We start from the raw sequence: 19269 nt of genomic DNA, 5'->3' as shown, positions 1-19269 counted from the left end.
GGTCTCTCCTCCCTGCAGGCTAAGCTGCGTCTGGAGATGGAGACTGAAAGACTGCGGCAGACCCACTCCAAGGAGATTGAGAGCAAAGACGAGGAGGTGGAGGAGATCAGGCAGTCCTGCAGCAAGAAGGTGAGCATGCCCTCCTGCACTGGCTGCTACACAGCATGCACACACACACACACACACACAGCAGAGCAAACGCTCACTCACACACTCATTAAAGCACTCACGTTTACACACAAACACATGCACACAAACACATTCACACGCGCACACATAAAAATCCCAGAAATGAATGTGTGTTATATGTTAAAATACAATAGTGGCTATATGAAAAAGGGAGAAAAAAAGGCACGCCAAATCACCATGACGCTCATGGTAGGCGATGATTCACTACATTCCTCTTTTAGTTTCAAATGAATCACATTTATTTGAAAGACCGGGCTGACTCACCGGGTCCCTATTGGTGCATTTACATGTCTACTTTATTTATACCTTGATGATTTGTCCCCTCCTGGGTGTGTGATTGTGTGTGGGAACAGTGTTCACTAGCCCGATATTAGATTAATATGCGTTGTTTTAATTTTTGTTGTCCCATTTCTGTCACTTGACCTCGCACCTTCCCAACCAATCAAACCCCCCACCACCACCACCACTACCACCACTCCCCATTACTCTCCCTTCCTACGCTTAAATTAACATCCTTGTAGTTGCTTAAACTAGGAACACTGACTGTAGAGGTTTTAAGAATATATTAGCGCAGTGATTTATTATGCTGAATAAATTTGTTTTATGAAAAAAGTAATCGTATAAAGGGTATGAAGGTTGAGTTTTGATAACCCTAAAATATGGACCACTGTTCGTGAACTCATTAATAATGCAACAACACCCAGGTAGAACAGAAGTTTTCTTGCTTATTGCAGGTATTATGATAATCAGATAAACCATTTGTGCACTTACACCTTTACTTATGAGTTGTTGCCTTATTATTTATGGATCCATTAAATTGTATTTTCCTACACCTTCCGACCTGTGATTGGTTTTACAGTATATATTGTTTATTTGACGTTATTTGTCTTCCCCTTTATGTAATAATAATACTGTTGTGTGTGCATTTTCAGCTCAAGCAAATAGAGGTCCAGCTGGAGGAAGAGTATGATGACAAGCAGAAGGTCCTGAGGGAGAGAAGGGACCTGGAGGCCAAGCTCCTACTGGCTCAGGACCAGGTGAGACGCCATGATATCATCAGACACCGTGTCACATCCAGTGTTGTGTGCTGTTCCGTACCAGTGCATTCATCGAGGTGCGGTGTCGGTCGTATCTGTTCCCCTGCTGCTTTGAGGGGACTCTATATCAAGGCCCCTACCACCTGGTTGACCCCGACTCGACCCCACCTCCCCCCCAGGTGTGCCACAGAGACGTGGACACTGAGAAACGCCTGAGGAAGGACCTGAAGCGCACCAAGGCCCTGCTGGCTGACGCCCAGATCATGCTGGACCACATGAAGAACAACGCCCCCAGCAAGAGAGAGATCGCCCAGCTCAAAAACCAGGTGCGGTATCGCTCATCTCCCCCTCTACTGACCTACCCACGTAAAGAGGTCCACATAGATAACTGGGAAACGTGAGATCAAATAAGGTGATCGCATGGGAAATTTAATAGTGTTGAAGTCAGCTATTAATGTGGCAGACTTTTCGCCTTTCTTTTCCTGAGGGGCTGCAAAATAAACCTTTAATCAAGTTGTATTTGTGACTGGCTCTTCTTATTACTTTCTTACTGTGTGTTTTAGCTGGAGGAGTCTGAGTTCACATGTGCAGCTGCAGTCAAGGCCCGGAAGTCCATGGAGGTGGAGATTGAAGACCTGCATGTACAGATGGATGACATCTCCAAAACCAAACAGGCTGTGAGTGGCCTGTTGTCGCCTAAACTCTACTGGTCTCTTATTGTATAATATGGATTGGAATGAAATAAGTTGACCGCGTACATGTTATTGAAATAATTAAATACTGAGTTCAGTCACGTAGGTTGAGATTTTAATCTGGTTTCAACATAGATTTAACTGAAGGGGAATTAAAGTCAGCACCTATAATATTTCAATATATAATCAAATATGTCTGTATAATAACTCAAGAACACTTAATATGGAAGTTAAACCACTTAAATGTGTCCTCCTAAATGTTTTTCTAGTCATGTGGCTAGTCAGTGGTTTTAGAAGCTCTTTATCAGAGCAGTCCCATCTGTGGTGTGCACACGGTGGCAGCAGATATGATGCCCCAAAGCTAATAGTCAGACAGGGTAAAGGTCACAACTGTCCCTTCATCCTTCTTTTCCTCCCTCCATCCCTCTGTTCCCTCTTTTTATCATCCCTTATCTCTCTTTCCCTCCTCTCCGACCGCCTTCCTCTTTCAGACAGTCTCCTTGTTCTTCCTCCACCTGTCCTTGCACCTTTCCCCCTTTGTTTTCATCTCGCTCCCCTTGTTTTTCTCTCCACCCCTCATCTCTTTTGCTTGGGCGAGCTGGCACGCTGCCGTAATCTCTCTGCCGTCCCTCTCTCCCCGACCTTTCCTCACTCCTCTGTCTTTTCGTCCAGGAGTAATCTGGGTCCCTACCCATTTCTAGTTTATCTTTCATTTTTCCCTCTCTCCCAGTCTTCTCTCTCTTTTCTCTGCCCCACCCCCTCTCCTCGCCGTGCCGACTGCAACCCCAGCGCCACTGCCCTTCCACATCAGCGCTTCGTATTGTAATTATTGACAGCGGGGGGGGAATCATTTGAGCTCCATAATGGCATGTTTCCGAAACCATTTCTAATTTGAACAAGATTCATCACCTTGAAATGTGTTACAGATTATTGCTGCCATGATGAATATTATCTCCTCAGCAGAAGGGGTAGCGGAAGGGACAAAGGAGAGGGATAGATAATTGAGTTCCTACAGCAGCAGGAAGATTTTTGGGGGAGATGGATGGAAAGATGTTTTGCATACTGAGATTGTGTAACGTTCTTTACAGTATGACTGTGCTCACACACACACATTTTTCATTAGTCTAAATGTAAATTGACATAGAACTATTTTCCAAGGCATAATTTTACTCCTGGATGTGTGGGACAAATAAACAGCCCCATACTGCAGATATTCAATTTAAGATATCATAGAAATGAGGACATTACTCAAAACTCCTCCCAGGTAAACCCCAATGGCAAATGGTTAGACATGGTTTATTATAATTGAAATGTTTTCATTCTAAAATTATAGGCAAACTTTTTATTTAAAGGAATAGACAAGAAATGATTTCTGTAGAACCGTTTCTGTAAGCACTAACTGATGGTCTCTAGTCAGAATCTTCCAGTGCTCGATGCATTTTGAATGTCCTTCTTGCTGCCACTGCTACACCATTTTCATGATCTAATGGTGAGGTAAGAGGACATTTTTGTAGGTTGCTGACAACAAGAATAGCTATTACTATGATGATGAGGCATCAGATGTACATCCATCCCACTACTGCTACAGTCATGCAAGATGGATCAAATCATGTAAATAGTATTTCCCTTGCGGATTCTCGGCTCTACTTTGTCCTCCACTGTGATTGCGGCATTTTTGGAAGATTGTTTTCCGTAGTTTGACAGCTTGTTTTTTATCATGCCAACCCGGGCCTTTTTGATCTTTGAGCCAAGGTTTTTGGGTCACAGACTGATGGAAAGCAAAAAAAGTGGACTGAATAATAGGTTTAAGATTGGAGTGACAGGGAGATATTTGGTGGGGCTTTGAAGCTGTCAAATTGTACTGGTTCTCAAGTGCCATTCACCCCCCCATCTGGGTGTTGCTTTGTCTACAAGCAGTTTCTCACAAACAAATGTGGTTCAATAAAAGGCAATTAGGTACAGTTTTTTTTTAAACAGATTGCATGGGGATTGTAGTTAACTAAAATAATTAATTTACATCCAGATGTCTACAATTAAGAATTTCGAATTTAAAAGAAAATCAAGTCATCTTTTCAGATCTGGGGAAAAATAATAGAACTGCCTTCCTCATATGAAATAGTCAAAATCTCAAGCATGACATTAATACCATGATGAAATTGTTCACTTGGACACTCTCATTCTAAGAATCCTTGTCTATTCTGGTAGAATCCATCTTTGGAAGTGGTCATTATCCTTTCTGCAGTTCTGTATTTGCTCCGTCTTAATAAGATGGATGCCGCCGTGTCAGGGAGCCTTACAAGTCCTCACATCCCAGCTATGTACTAATGGATTCATTAGCCTTTTCTGATATCCACATTATTCATCATTTATTAATACAGCCCTGTCCCCTAGCTTCCCTCCCCTCCCCTCCCCTCACAAGCCGCCCCTCTGATGCACCAAGGAATTATGGAAGTAGGATTAGGCCTGTGTCGCTTCCCATAGAAGTCTGATTCTCATGTGCTGCCTACTACTAGCTTTAGCCTCTAATTGGAGAGGATGATAATGACTCTGACCCTGCTGTACCCTTAATATCAAGAGGTACCTTGTGTGGGAGGGACAATGTGTCAGACTTCAACGCAGAGATGTCTTTCTCCCATCACAGTGTACACATACCTTATACGGAACACAATCTTGGGGGGGGGGGGGGGGGGGGGGTGTTTCCTGTCATTGTGCTAAGAAAGTTGTCCCCTTCCCCCAGCTGGAGGAACAGTTGAGCAGGCTGCAGAGGGAGAAGAACGACCTGCAGTCTCGTATGGAGGAAGACCAGGAAGACATGAATGAGCTGATGAAGAAGCACAAGTCAGCTGTTGCCCAGGTAACATACTGTAGACAAACACATCCATAGTACTAGTGAGTTATATGCAGTGATTAACTGGAGAAAAAACGACATGCCATTAATGGTAGTGGAAATGGCCCAAAGTTTCCAAACAGTCTTATTGGTATTTGTCCAATTTCCGAGGCATGTATTTTTTTTTATGTTTAAGAAGTTGCTTGCAAATAAACACTGCTAAAGAAAACTGCAACACAAATACAATTGTAGGTGAACATAAAGAGAAGAGTGCTTTATAAAGTGAAAAACTAAGCTCCAACATTTTTTTTTTTTAGTCTTATAGAAATTCAAATTTATAGATGAGCTTTTGGTGTGTGTGTTTGATGTAGTCCACCCAGAACTTGGCCCAGATTAGCGACCTGCAGGCCCAGCTTGAGGAGGCCCTCAAGGAGAAACAGGAGATCCAAGAGAAGGTACAGTACTTTTGTTTCAGACAGAGAAGGCAATTTGTTTGCAGATGCACAACTTACCAAATACTTAATTTAACTTAAAACGATAATAGAGGCTGGATTGACCATTTTAGGTTAGGTTTTGAGATGGAGCAATTCCCTTAACAGTAGTCCAGTGATTGTGAATGCAGAGTTGGCAACACATTATTCAACTTCAGAGCACCCCCATTCTACTTCCCCCTTTTCACCAACTTGTGTTGATGTAATTGATGTGTCAATCTTGTGAGATTTGCAGTGCAAAGACATGACACAAATGATCCAGGCCATTACACAGGGTTGTATCAGGCTGTAACATTTTGCATGAGAGTATTAATGGTTTTGCCATAGTAGCGTGCATATGTTGTATCTGCTTTTAACACCATCAAATCAAGCTCATTCACCAGGGGGATCAGCCCTGTAATACCTTTAGCTGTCACCCTGCGTTCACGACCCTGCTGACAAAAGATTATGTCACCGCAACACTTGCCGCACGCACTCCATTGTGGCGATAACCATCAGAGACCCTGCTAGCAGACACGCTTATTACAGCAAGTGTTGTTGTGTTGTTGATCAAACTCTGAGCCAGGTCTCTAAGCCATAGTGGAGAGTCCTCTTCAAGCTTTAAAGAACATTTAATCCATCTGAAAACATTTAGGAACCAATGAATTGTCGAATACACAGTTACTCGATACAGAAACTAATTTCGAAATCCTCTTTACATCCTCCTCAATTTTCTCACAGAAGTTAAGTTGTTACACAGGCATTTAAAATTTAAATTAAATACAAAAATGTATTTATATATTCTTTCCAGCATTTCATTTTCTACAAGATTAAACAAAAGGTTGTGCAGCTACTGTACATTGTTATCCAACTCATCATTATTCAGAGGCTCTGCCTACTTTGAAATAGTAGTAGAACTTTTGAAATAAATTCTTTTTGAACCTAATCTAAATTATTTGAATAATGGAAATGAAGATACCTGGTTATACGTTTTTGAAGGCGTGTCCTGCTTTGAACTATTGCTGTAGTCTTTGCGCAAAAGAGATTTATGCCTGGCTACTAAAAAGTTGAAGGTTAAACCAGGTTGATTTGTGTGTCTTTTTACTACCCGGCCATTAGTGAAATTTCCCCCTGACCCCCCGTAGAGATGTGATGTGTTTTCAACTCTGTTGACTCAATGGTGAGAACAATGATAAAGAGCTTATTGGAGGTCAAGTGTTTGATCCCTTAAAGAAGATTATCTCCAGAATTGTGACAGCCACAGTTTATGAGGACCAGAATATTGTATATTTGGAGACGGATAGCATGTGTCAGCTCTGAACGGTGTTTGCTCTTTAAAGATGCACTGCCAAAATAAGGGTCATCCAACCTTATGTTCAGCCTTATGGCGCAGTCATGAAGATGTGTGTGTCTGTGTGTGCGTCTTCCCGACCGTAGCTCCAAGCCATACAGAGCCAGCTGGACTTCCAGGAACAGTCGATGGTGGAGAAGTCCTTGGTCAGCCGGCAGGAGGCCAAGATCCGTGAAATGGAGACCAAGCTGGAGTTTGAGAAGACACAGGTCAAACGTCTGGAGGTGAGGTTACGGCAGGAAGCTTTGTGTGTGGGTGTGTGTGTGTGTGTGTGTGTGTGTGTGTGTGAGAGAGAGTTCTCCCACGCCTGTATGTATGTGTATTAGAAGGTTTTGGATGGCTTTTTAGTTTTTTCTTGAATTTACAGTTCTGCCGTTCCCTTGGCTCTGCAAAACCATCCCATTGTTTGCAGCACAAATCCACCTCCATTTGTTCAGTCTACACTACATGGGATCTCTCCCCTAGCTATCATGCAGTAACAATCACAAAATGCCCCCCTCCAGCTTTTTATTACTTTCCCTCCACTATATAATTTGTTATTCTGTCATTTTCAAATTACCTTCCAGTATTTCCCAAGACAAAAGTTTAAGCGAAGGATACTATAAACGTCCACAGGCTACATTACCTGGGTGTTAAAGAAACAGATAAATGTTTTTATACTGGTTTTGGCACTTTTAATGCATGTTTAATGATTACAAGCTATGGAAACTTTTTACTTGTGAAAAGAAAGTAAAACAATGGGATTATGATGAATAAAGTATTGTTGTAGGATTGATGGTTAAAAGTAAAGTTTGATGGAGTACCTTGGTAACCCATAAGCACATTGGCACAGTAGCTAAATATTTAGGTCCTGGAACTCAATCAATACAGATCTGAAGAGTCAGAGAGCACACCCTCTCACAGTGTGAAATATGGACATGGACGGCTGTATAATAATATACAGTAGCTTTAAAAACTTTTCAGTTGTCAGTTTCTCCAATATTAGTATAGAGCCATAGGCACTCTTACAATTCACTGGTACCATGAGGTATGATATTATGGCATCGTTGGTGCACATACCACTGATCAATCAGTATTTTGCAGGTTAACATAAATGCCTTTTGTCTTACTGATGAATAGTAAGATTTTCTTTTTTGCAATAATTGAGTCGATAGGACCCTTTAGATGTCTACCATTAGTTTGACCAAGGTTTACCGTACTTGCATTATAACGGTGTGCGTCTTCTTTACCTCTACTAGACTTCTGCAACAATCTAATCTGGTTCTTCCCTGTGGCTCCACAGACCCTGGTAGCACGCCTGAAGGAGAACCTTGAAAAGCTGACAGAGGAACGCGACCACCGCAGCACCAGCGAGAACCGAGAGAAGGAGCAGAATAAGCGTCTTCAGAGGCAGATCCGGGACATCAAAGAGGAGATGGGAGAGCTGGCCAAGAAGGAGGCTGAAGCTAGCCGCAAGAAACATGAGCTGGTAAGGAAACTGTTGGGGCCATGGGCTGCAAGGACTTTGTAAGTCATGGTAATGTTCTAGTATTGGCTTCTTCCTCTGTTTGGGTTTGGATATTTTAGTAGTAAATAATCAATAGCTAAAGTGCTATATCAAGCTGAATTTATACAAAGGCTGTAATAGTTGGCTAGCTTTGGAGTTAGGCTAGGTTTAGAGTCAGTCTCTTTTATAGAGGCCAACCGATAGAAACCAAGCAGCTTGATATTAAATGAAAATGTTGTCCTTTGTGGTATGTTAGCTTATTCTGCCTTTCATGTGTACAACAGGAAATGGATATAGAAAGTTTGGAGGCAGCCAATCAGAGTCTGCAGGCGGATCTCAAGTTAGCTTTTAAAAGGATTGGTGACCTTCAAGCTGCCATTGAAGATGAGATGGAGAGCGACGACAATGAAGACCTCATTAACAGGTTGGGCTGTTTATCTTTACACCTAAATGTATTCACTGTTAATTGTGAATACATTGGATACATTTGTATTCATAATACCCCAATCATGACCCTAGTTGTTAATAGCACACATCCAGCTTAGATAAGCAGTAGCAGAGCTAAACTTCATATCAACCCACCACAGGGGAAATGAATATGAAAGACAGGGAGGGGAAAGGAGAGAGAGAATCATGAAGTTAAGGATGGATGTTCAATTGAAAGGGACTTTGGATAAAGCTATCAGCACAGAACTTTCCCCAGACTCTGTCATATCTTATTCACACACACTGAAAGATTTATGCACTGAAAACTGCTGTGCTTAATTTTTCTTGGCCTTTTTATTTAAATGATCTCCCCCCTATCAGTGAGATATGCTAGCTAAAACATTGATGGTAAAATCTAGTTCCTCATCTCCACAGTTTCTTATTTATTTCCTAGTTTTCTGATTCTTGCCAAGCTTTGTTTATTTGTTTACGAACACAGTCCCAGGGAGAACCCTTTCTTCCTTGTGCCTCTCCACAGTAAATAGCTCAGTGAGTCAGGACTCGTTAGTGAACTATGCCGTCTCTCTTCGCTACACGGGAAATAAGGGGATCAGAATGAGCTAGCTTGCTGAGTCAGTGGCCCCTAAAAATGTGCAATGGTTAGATCTTTCCCCCTTAGGTGATTCATATAAAACAAGCGGTTATTGCAACGTCCGCCATGATGTAAACTGTGATTTATATCCTTCGAGCGTTGTTCATTTTGTATGACTTAGTATCTTGACTGTACAAACACAATATCACTTTTTCTTCAATGTTTTTGTTTGCTTTTTTTTCTGTCATCTCCATCCTCATGACCAGTTTACAAGACATGGTGACAAAGTATCAGAAACGAAAGAACAGAACGTGAGGACCTGAATTTTGTGTTTGCCAATATATATATATATATATATTTTACCTTTAACTGGAGAGGGTGCAGTATTCAGTAGCAATTCCACATTTACTAAAATCATAGTACAGTAAATAAAGAATAATTAATCTGATTTTTGTATTTTTAAGATTATTTTGGAAATCTCTAAACAAACAGTAAACAATTATATCTCTATTCTATGAACTCATGGTCTGTGTGTTGCTACAAAAGGTCAAACAGCATTGCAGCAACAGACTAGCTCAGTGATACTGCATCAAAGCTCTCAACAATCTCTCTAATTTGCTCCACTTTTCATTGCATGATGCCACATGCTCAATTGCACGAACCACTGACATGCTTCTTCAACCCAAGTTTTCCCAAGATATCCATGCGTTTATCTTCCCAGTAACCCTCTTTCCCAAGAGCAGCAGATGTAACATATCATGGTTGTTAATTTAATTGATGGGATTGTTTGCTTAGCTGATTAAGTATGATGCTTCTGGGTCTTTGCCCTTGGTGTTCCCCAGGGTTGTGTGCTTGGACCCCTACCACTTTTCCATGTGAACTCTACTCGCTTTCTCCCCCTATCTCTACTGCTCCACTGTGTCCTCAGGGGAATGCTGTCAGACACCTCTGTGGCTTGTATGAACAGGGTTCTGTGCCACTCGCCCTCCCACTGAATATTTCAAAATGCTCCTCTGGTAGTGGACGTGAATGCTTCAGTGGACCTACAGTGTCTACCTTCCAAGAGAGGAAAGGGAGGACATGTTCCTCATCAATAATTCACGTCCACTAGCTAAATAATGCAGAAACCTCAAATGTCCTACAAAAAGCTCTGTTGCCCCCCTGGCAAGTGGCTCTGATGCCATGCTAACCTCTGGCTTTGAGCCATGTCAGTGTTCTGTATATTGGCCCAGACTGCTGACTCTAGTCTTGGTCTTTGTTATGGGTTGGAAAAAGGACAGAAAGCTAATGATTACAAAATGTTTATTGTGGTTTGTAGACATTTCAATTGACATATTTTAATACAATATGTTGGTGGCCATTACTAAAAGTATTTACTGATGCAAAAAAAAGATGAAAAATGAAACTATGAAAACCAAAGTTTGATATTCAGAGAATTGCTCAAAACTTAAGTTAATATTCGCAATATTCTTTGAACTCATGAAGTCTGTATCTGTGTAACTCCATATACTTTTCTAGGCTGAAGTACCTTTAAAACACCTCAACCATCCTGTAAACAATGCAGTCTGTAAGACCCGGGGACACTGAGCAGGTCCAACAGAGCAGGAAGATCCATAGAAGCTAATGATGAATGTAATAGTGTGTAACAGAGATGTACAACCAATGGCGGCAGATTGTCACAGACAATTAATGTCTCCCTCCACACTCTCTTTGTTTGTTTGCTTCCCCTGGGCTTTCGGCAGGGCTTAACTAATGGTATGGCGGTCAAGGACATAAATTGTGGGTGACACCAAGTGTGAAGCGCTCGATTACAAAGTGCCCGTCGTTGTTGTTTAGGCCCTGGCCAGGAGAGCCTTCTCAGAATGCATCATTTCACTGTTTATCCATTCACTCCCTTCAGAATTCACAAAGAGAAAATAAGCAGTGAGAATGCTCAGAAAGACAACCTAAAATACTTTTCTTATGTGTTAAGAGCTTTGAGAAACTCGACTGCTGTCATCATTATCTCAACGTATTATCACTGGCCTGTCTTCCGTCTGTGACCAGCCTTTTGCCTGTTTTAGACACTGTTGTTTTGGGGGTGTACATGTCTAGTCTTCATGGATTGCATCATGTTGACAATATGTGGGTGGGGGTGGTGATTGCAGCATTGATTATGTGTATACACAACTAATAGAATTTGTTCCTGGTGACTCCAGTAATGTTACCAAGGTCAAGAGAGGAAAACATGGCATCCAAATCTTTCAAAAACCAATTTCTTCCCCTTTTCCCTGCTCTAAACAACGTCAGCCCCGTTATTATTCCCAAGGCTGGAATCGTAATTCAAAGCAGTGCATTTCCAGATAAGTGAAAGGATAAAAGACTAATCTTTAAAGGCTTGGGTAAGTGTTGACTCGCAAAACCCAGACAAACGCATAAATCCTATGAGGTTTTATCTTTAAGGAGAGGAGATGAGCAAACAACCCTGGAATTGTCTAGCGCGGCTAGCTAATGTGCGCGCTGGCTCTCCCGGGGCCCCTTTGGCCGTTGTTTATCTCGTCTTATTGACAAGCATTGGCGTGCAAAACAACAAAGCGCTCAACCTTCACTCTTTCACAATAACAATCAGTGCCACCACATCCTCCGACTGTCTTAATAGAATGAGCTTGGCCTGAAAAGCTAATTAAAGTTTGAAGAGAGAACAGCTTTTGTACATCCTTCCCAACTCTCTTCCCTGCCTTCTAAAATAACGTGTATCCCATAGCCTTCCTCCATTCAACATTATTGCACATTTGAGGATGGAGCAGGGTATGCACTTGGGCTTTATGGACCAGATTACCATTGGATAGCTCCCTCTCCCTCCAGGGGGCTTTTGTTTTGGCTCCCAATGACTGCCGTGTTTAGCCTTGCCCTGAATTAAGTGCTGGAAAGGAGAAAGCTCTTTGTGTGACCCCTTACATTGTCAAGTAGATTTTGTAAACAGATGTGGAGATTTGGAGGCCTCAAACCCCCCCCCCCCCCCCCCCCACAGCGTCTCAGTAAAATTATTAAACTGTAACAGCTTAATTTCCCAGCACCACACGAGCACTGGGCTTTTGACGGCACATAATGAGTGTTGTGCTCTTCTCATTCTAGTCAAATTTTGTGACAACCCCTCCATTTGTCCTCTATCCTCACAGTGGTCTGTCGACACAGGATGATAATTTAGAGAGAAAACAACGCGGTGCCCAAGCTGTGCACCAAATCATTTCGTCAAGAGCTGAAAGCAATTTGAGGGCGTATGTTCACAAAGTGGAGGGATGTGAAAACTCCTATTTTGTACCCCCTCTCTCAGTACAGTATATCCTCTAGTCCCTTTCAGTGCTGAGTCCTCAAAGTGGCTTTGGGGGAGAGTGATTTCAGCCCTCCTTGGAAGCTTCACACTGTTCCCTAACGCCAACTAACTACAGGACCACACTGATAACACTCCCTCTAACAGTGACAACAAGGGTGTCAGTGTGTATGTGTGAAGCATGGTGTGCTTATTTGGAGCAGAGTGTGCAGAAAGGGAGGGGTGGGGGAAGGGGGTCTGTTTGTGTGCGTGTCGACCAAGGTTTCTGTGATCCAGTGCATGTGGCCATGCTGTTGAGTTCCCTACCAAGCAAAGATGTGGTCCTCCTGCGGCTATCCAACTAACACGTCTGAAACACAATCCTCTCTTTCTGATGCCCTCATTACTCTCCCGAAAACACCAGTTCTTCTCCTCACCTCTTTCCCTCCTCTCTGTTTTCCCTTCCTTCTGCATGTGTCTCTCTCCTCCCCTCATACTGAAATGCTCTCTCCCTCCCCTCTACACAGTGAGGGTGAGTCAGACACAGACTCAGAGGTCGAGGGCCGTGTGGACGGGGTGAAGTCCTGGCTGTCCAAGAACAAGGGGTCTGCCAAGAACCTCTCAGATGACGGCAGCCTCAAGAGCTCCAGGTTAGTACCCCCTCTCCTCCTTTACCTTGGTGGCCCCATGGAGATACGGCTGTCTAAACTTGGGTTGAGTCGCTCTGAGTATTTATCTTCACCCGCCTCATCCATTATGGATGGTTTAGCGCCACTTCTAGAGGCAGAAAATAGGGGAGTTCTTGGCTGAACTGTAAGGATTGTTATTACCAAGTCTATTCTCCAGCCGTTTGGTCTTTATTGTCACTACCTTGATGACAGGGGCTTTTTTTTTTTTTTTAAGAGCCACCTCCCTGGCAGATTTATTGACGCACCCGGTGGCCAGCTGGCATAGCCTACCTGCACACCCCCTTTCTCCCAGAGATTAATGGATGTGTCTGCCAGCTGACAGCTTCGATTGCCCTAGATTTGTCTCCTTACCAGAAGATTTAACTCTACCCTCACACTTGAGTCTCTCCCAACTTTGGAAAGTTTTTTAAATTCTCCCTTAGCCGCGAGACTCCACAAATACCAGAGTTTATATCCCACTTTGTCCCTGGCTCACACACATACACACACAGGAAGTGCACATTCACACACACTCCGTATGGACACGCTAAAACGTTACACGTTTAAAGCTTAACTTTCTCGCTCTCATGCACATACACACACAAATGCACACGTGAACAGCCCTGCTGCAGACTCACTCAGAACATTTAACCAAAGTGGGTGGCTTGGCTAGAAACATAAAATGTCCACTTAAAACTCAACTTTGCTTACAGGAATATTTCTAGGAAGTGTATACTTTTGTGTTAGAGATGGTCAGCGCATGCTACAGAACTATGTAGTTCTATAGTTTCATCTACCAGAGAGTAGATTAAAGAGACTCCGCAAAGTCACCTCTGCAATACATCCATTTGAATCACTGCATTTTTTATTTTCTTTCTACTCAGTTCAATCTTCATTCATCTTGTCATCTTATTTCTGCTGAAGTATCATTCATCTCCATCCTATGTTTATAATTCATCCATCATTCTCTCTCTCTTTCTCACCTCCATCCACATTGATTTTTCACTCTCCTGAAATCCTCCCTGCCTCTTTTCCTCTGTATCTCCCGTCCCTCCCATCCACTCTTTCCTCTCTTTGTAGATTTGCTGTAAACGTAGACGCAAAGGAAGGGAAAGAGTGGAAGAGGGTAAGGAATGGAAAGAGGCTAATAAAGAGGGCAAAGAGGTAGAGCAGGGCAGGCCTGTGTCTGTGATGAGTTCCCTGAGCTACAGGAAGCGCACCAACCTCAAGGATTCTATTGGAGGCCAGGGGGATGACAGTTCCCTCTTCAGCACCCTGAAGGACAACTCGAACCCCCAGGAGCCCCTCTCCTCTTTCCGCAAGGCCAAGCCCAAGGCTTCGGACCCCCAAGATGACTCATACTCTGTCAGTTCCTGGAGGAAGTCACAGGCCGGAGAGGACATGGATGATAGGGGTTCGGTCATCTCCCAGGCATACTCCGAGGCCACTAGCCGAGCCAGAAAAGGTCTGGAGAGCCGCTGGGGCGATTTTGATAAGGAGTCCTCCGTGTCTTCCATCCCGCCCAGCAGGGTGTCAACGCGCCGCGGCCTCAGCCCAGACGACGACGCCAAGTCCACTTTCAGCCTCCGTCTCTCCAGCCCTCCAGGGCGCCATCGAAGCGCCTCGTGCCTGGACGAGGGGCGCGGTGGTGGCGAGTCATACACACGCAGCCCCAGCAGTCCCTGTTTAAGCAGGCGCTCGGGGGGCCGCAGCCCCGGCAGCGTGAGCCGTGTGGGGTCTCGCATGTCGCAAAGCTGCCGCCTCAGCGAGTTTGACGACATGGACGACAGCCGGAGCGTGGCCTTCAGCGAACGGTCCTCAGCAGTTTACAGTCCACACTCCTCGACCGGCCGCAGCCTCTCCATGCCTCCCCCCCGCGCTCGCTCCTCAGCCGGGGCGGGCGAACTACTGGACACCTCCGACGTGAAGCCTGTCAGCCACCGCAACTACCTGGACCCGGACCTGGAGAAGGCCATCAATGAGGTGCTGAGCTTCAAGCCCATCAAGTTCAAACGGACCAGCCTGGAAGACTCCGAGGGGGAAGTAGAGAAAGCTGCAGATGATGATGATGATGACGAGCGCAAGAGCGTGCGCAATACCGACAGCGGGCGTGGCGGCAGCAGCCTCCGACGCTCTGCGTCTGCCCTCGACTGCCGTCCCTCCAGCAGCATGAGCAGCCGCAGCCGCAGCAGCAGCAGGAAGAAAGGGAAGAGCAAGAAGAAGAAGAGGAGCCACAGTTCCGAGTCAGACAGCTCAGACGACGGCCGCCGCAAGAGGAGCAGCTCTAAGAAGAAGGGCAAGAAGTCCAGGAAGAAGTCCAGGAAGAGGGACGAGACCTCTTCGTCATCCTCCTCTTCCACCAACTCTGACTCGGAGTCTGGATCGAGCTCTGGAGCTTCCACTATCTCCTATAAGAGCACCAACAGCGTTAAGAGAGCCCCAGGTCGTCAGGCATCAAGCCCAGAGGGGGAAGGGGAGGTCAGGCTGCCAACCGAAGGGCAACCCCCCAACAAGAAGGAGGAGAAGAAGAGAAAGAAGAAAGTAGACAACCTGATGATGAAGTACCTGTACAGAGCCGACAGTGACTGAGGCACACAGTAGGTGTTGCCTGTTGCAGAGTTAATCTTGGCAGTGTGCTGAAAGCATGGTGTGAATCTAACCAACGAGGAATATAACACAGCCGTCACCTTCTACATGCCGTGATTCAGGGGGAGCCCTTTCAATCTAACCCAATTAGCTTCTCACCTATTGAAATTCTAATCTCACAGTTGGTTGTGTTATGAATGATGCATCACCTCGGATATGCAAAATGTCAATTAGCTTAGCATGTCATTATTCTGTTTACTACAGTATTCTCAACTAGATAGTTGTGTTCAATTCATCAATTCACCAGAGCTCAATTTAGATTACGAGTTTCGAATGCCAATGACGTGTTTCTTTTTACACGCAGCAGCTACCAATGCTATTGTTCAGAAATATTTGAAAGACACATTAAGGGTGTGAATTTTATTACAATGCGTAATCTTAGCAGCAGGGGTATGAAATAAGGCCCATGTGGGGGTAGTGCCTACGCTTATTTTTCCTGAAATGTCAGTATGATTTATAGCCTAAAATAACGGGAGTCGTCAATTTAGAAAGGCCACCATAGATTTTCCCCTCCAGCCTTTTAACTCCAGGCATAATTAGACCCAGTGCATCGATTTACACAAGCAGCAAGTTCATTTAGAATGCACAAATGACAGTAATTAACCCAAGGTTTGCATTATTTAGGTGACTTAAGCGTTAAATACCGTTCCCTCCAGGAAGTAGCCAGTGTTGTTTCTTATGTTTACTGAATAAGTGTTAATAGGGATTAGACAAATTATCACTCAAATATGGGGGGTTTATTATTATCAAATTTGATTCAGCTGGCAGTGCAATTTATCACACACAAAGCCAAATGCCATTCATCACGGTACACACAAGAACACATACACATCGCTAGAGTTGTGGCAGGAAGCCACTGTGAAATTTCTAGCAGTTTAAAATTGTCATTCCTCTCAGTTCAGGTCATTGTATTGCATTACACTAATTGAATGTATCATGTTTATTCTGTTCATTTTATATTTTGGTAGAATTAGTGCATGAACTTGTATTTATGTTGGTTCAAAAACAATATGTTGGTGAGAATCATGTACTAATGGAATGTTACAGTATGTCTTAGTGTTTCGGTCTAACTTTTCTGTGTAACCATGCACATGGTTTGGTGCTAACTTAATTCTATTTCAGTCCGTCTAGCAGAAGACGCTTCTGTCAAGACAGATCTGACGAAGAAGAAGAAGAAGAAAAAGAAGGCGGGGCATCTCGTGTGGGGTACCGTTCCCGTTACACACGCGGCAGCTATCTAAACAACAGCGACGACGAGGACAAGCCTTCAGAGACTACAGCATAGTTGCACACATACTATAGCCCCGAGTGCTCTCCCAATGTAACTCGCTACGTTTTCACAGTAATTGGCCTTGCATGTGGAGATGAATGAATCCAACTCGCTGTGCTGTGATCACAGTCAAACAGTCACACACCACACACCCATACAAACTAACCAATACACATGCACACCCTCACATCCATTTTACCGTACCTCTTCAATAAAGTATTGACACTATTATAATTGAACCTGTTACTAATACTCTTCCACAAAGTTTGCTATGCTGAGCTCCTCAATGGGTTTGAGTGCCATATTGCATCAATTGTTTCAACACTGATGCCTTCTCTCGCTTTACACTCCAGTACTCTTTGTCTTTCAGCTCTGAAGTAACGTTTCGATGGTCTCATCCATTTGAACACCATTGGTAATGACTTGTCTACTGGCTGCATGCAGAAAGTCTTCTTGGTATTGGCATCTCTTTCTCTCACTCTCTTTTTCTTGCCATAGTGGTTGTACCTGAGCCAAAGAACTGAGGGTTCCCCTGTGTTTCGTTTTTTTGGTTGTTTTGCGAAGCATAAGATGACAAAAAAAGCGAACACGAAAAGTACCAAAAAAAGCCTTTGTTGCAAGTATGTGCTGTATATGCTGACTCCTGGTAAAAAGCCTATATTTTTGGGGACAAATGCCATTGATTTAACTTGTCCTCGACAGCTGGCTTCCTCAACAGCTGTGTTTGAAGCCCTGTTGTTTTGCAGCTATACCGCACACTTAATACTGTATGCTAAGTTTATATATATTTTAATTTTGGATTTAGCTTTTAAATTTTTGGAAAGGGGTAAGAAGAGATGAGGCAGCCTTACTAACTGCTCAATGATAAAAGTTGGGATTTTTTTTTCTTTTTCTTCAAAAGGACTGCTTGAGAAGTATAATGTGTTTGGATAGTGCCACTGTAAATGTAAAGTAAAAAAAGAAGGCATTTCAAGGTTTGAGCTTGCCCTAGAGAAATGCCTTGCCTGATTTTTTTTTTCAACTTGAATTGATGAAGTACAATACTTTGCTCAAATACTTTCAAGATAAAGAGTCTTTGGCTCAGCTGTTTTTTCACAGTCTTTCTAGTTGTTATCTTGTTTTCTGCTTTTCCCCCCCCACTTGATGCACTCTGGTATCCAAAGGGAATGTGGTCTACATGACACTAGGCACCGACCTGCAACCTGTTTGATAATTTCTAACTCCTAACTGCACCTTTTCACTGACAAGACAATTGGGTATCATTAGCCTGGATTTTAAAGGTCTTCAGGTAATGACATCACCCCCTTAACTGGACACACTCAATAATGAGCATTTCATTTGCGCCTTTCATGATACCCCAAAGACGCTTATCATAAAATCATAATACTGGATATCTGTTACTAAAATGATAATATGGATTCATCAGTATTTTAGTCCAACCCTCAGCATAGGAGGACGATTTAAAGAAAGGGGATTCAAATAAACGATGCTTTTATGATTGCTTAGTGATTGATTAAACTCTTTGGCGCACACTCTAGTATTTATGAATTAGCAATTAATAAATTGAGTTGGCTTGCCAAAGTCCTTATTATCTCTACGTGCTGTTTAGGTCTTCGAGTATTTTGTTGAAGGGAGAAGTTTGGTCAGATTGTATATGCTTTTTATAGACACGCGTCTATCACTCCACATATTCTCTATGCAGTCACATACCATTATTTTAAAGGAGTTTATGAGCTTGTCAACTCTCAGGTTTCTAATTAATTGAAACACCTGTCAAAATAAACAATTAACAAAAAATGTCATGTGCAAACATTACATGCTGACTGTACACATTCATATTTATATATAAATATCTTTATGATTCATTCTAGCTTTTAAAATAGTTCATGTTTATTTTCGTTATTGAACAAATGACCCTTTGTTATAAGTAATAATTTTGCATTACAGTTTAATATATTGTAAATAAATGATGGTGATTGTTTTAAAATGCCTCCAAACCTCAGTTTTATTGTGTGGGTGTACTCATTATTATGTCAACTGAGGTGTTAATAAGCATTCTCTATGGGAATTTTCATGCTTTTATTTTCTAGACCTGCAATATGCATATTAGTAGTAGTATCACCCAGAAACATTGCTGGACGGCTTGCAGCCGATGAAAATAAATGTAACGACTTCTGTTGTCACACTTTGATGTTTTCACTAGCTTGGAAAAATTGTGAAAGGTACACCTGACTCTGACTTTAAGCTCTCCCCAGTATCAACATGCGTTCCTCGTCAACATTATCTTTGTCTTGTTCTCGAATAAACACTCTCTGACAACTGACAA

General features: G+C 43.0%; 1 protein-coding gene across 1 annotated transcript in view; it reads left to right on the top strand.

Annotated features, from left to right (window-relative positions):
* myo18ab (myosin XVIIIA b) overlaps nt 1-19269 on the top strand; it is a 59781-nt gene extending 40512 nt beyond the window's left edge. The window contains 14 exon segments of the mRNA XM_084673815.1: nt 19-129; nt 1122-1226; nt 1406-1552; nt 1790-1903; nt 4656-4772; nt 5117-5200; nt 6653-6790; nt 7849-8034; nt 8337-8476; nt 9337-9381; nt 12887-13009; nt 14108-14142; nt 14145-15624; nt 16796-19269. Coding sequence (XP_084529941.1) covers nt 19-129; nt 1122-1226; nt 1406-1552; nt 1790-1903; nt 4656-4772; nt 5117-5200; nt 6653-6790; nt 7849-8034; nt 8337-8476; nt 9337-9381; nt 12887-13009; nt 14108-14142; nt 14145-15616 — 2817 coding nt within the window. The 3' untranslated portion in view covers nt 15617-15624; nt 16796-19269.

The sequence above is a fragment of the Hypomesus nipponensis genome, chromosome 15, assembly GCF_054491055.1.
Source record: "Hypomesus nipponensis isolate SF chromosome 15, ASM5449105v1, whole genome shotgun sequence".
Taxonomy (NCBI): Eukaryota; Metazoa; Chordata; class Actinopteri; order Osmeriformes; family Osmeridae; genus Hypomesus; species Hypomesus nipponensis.
This window is presented reverse-complemented; position numbering and strand designations above follow the sequence as displayed.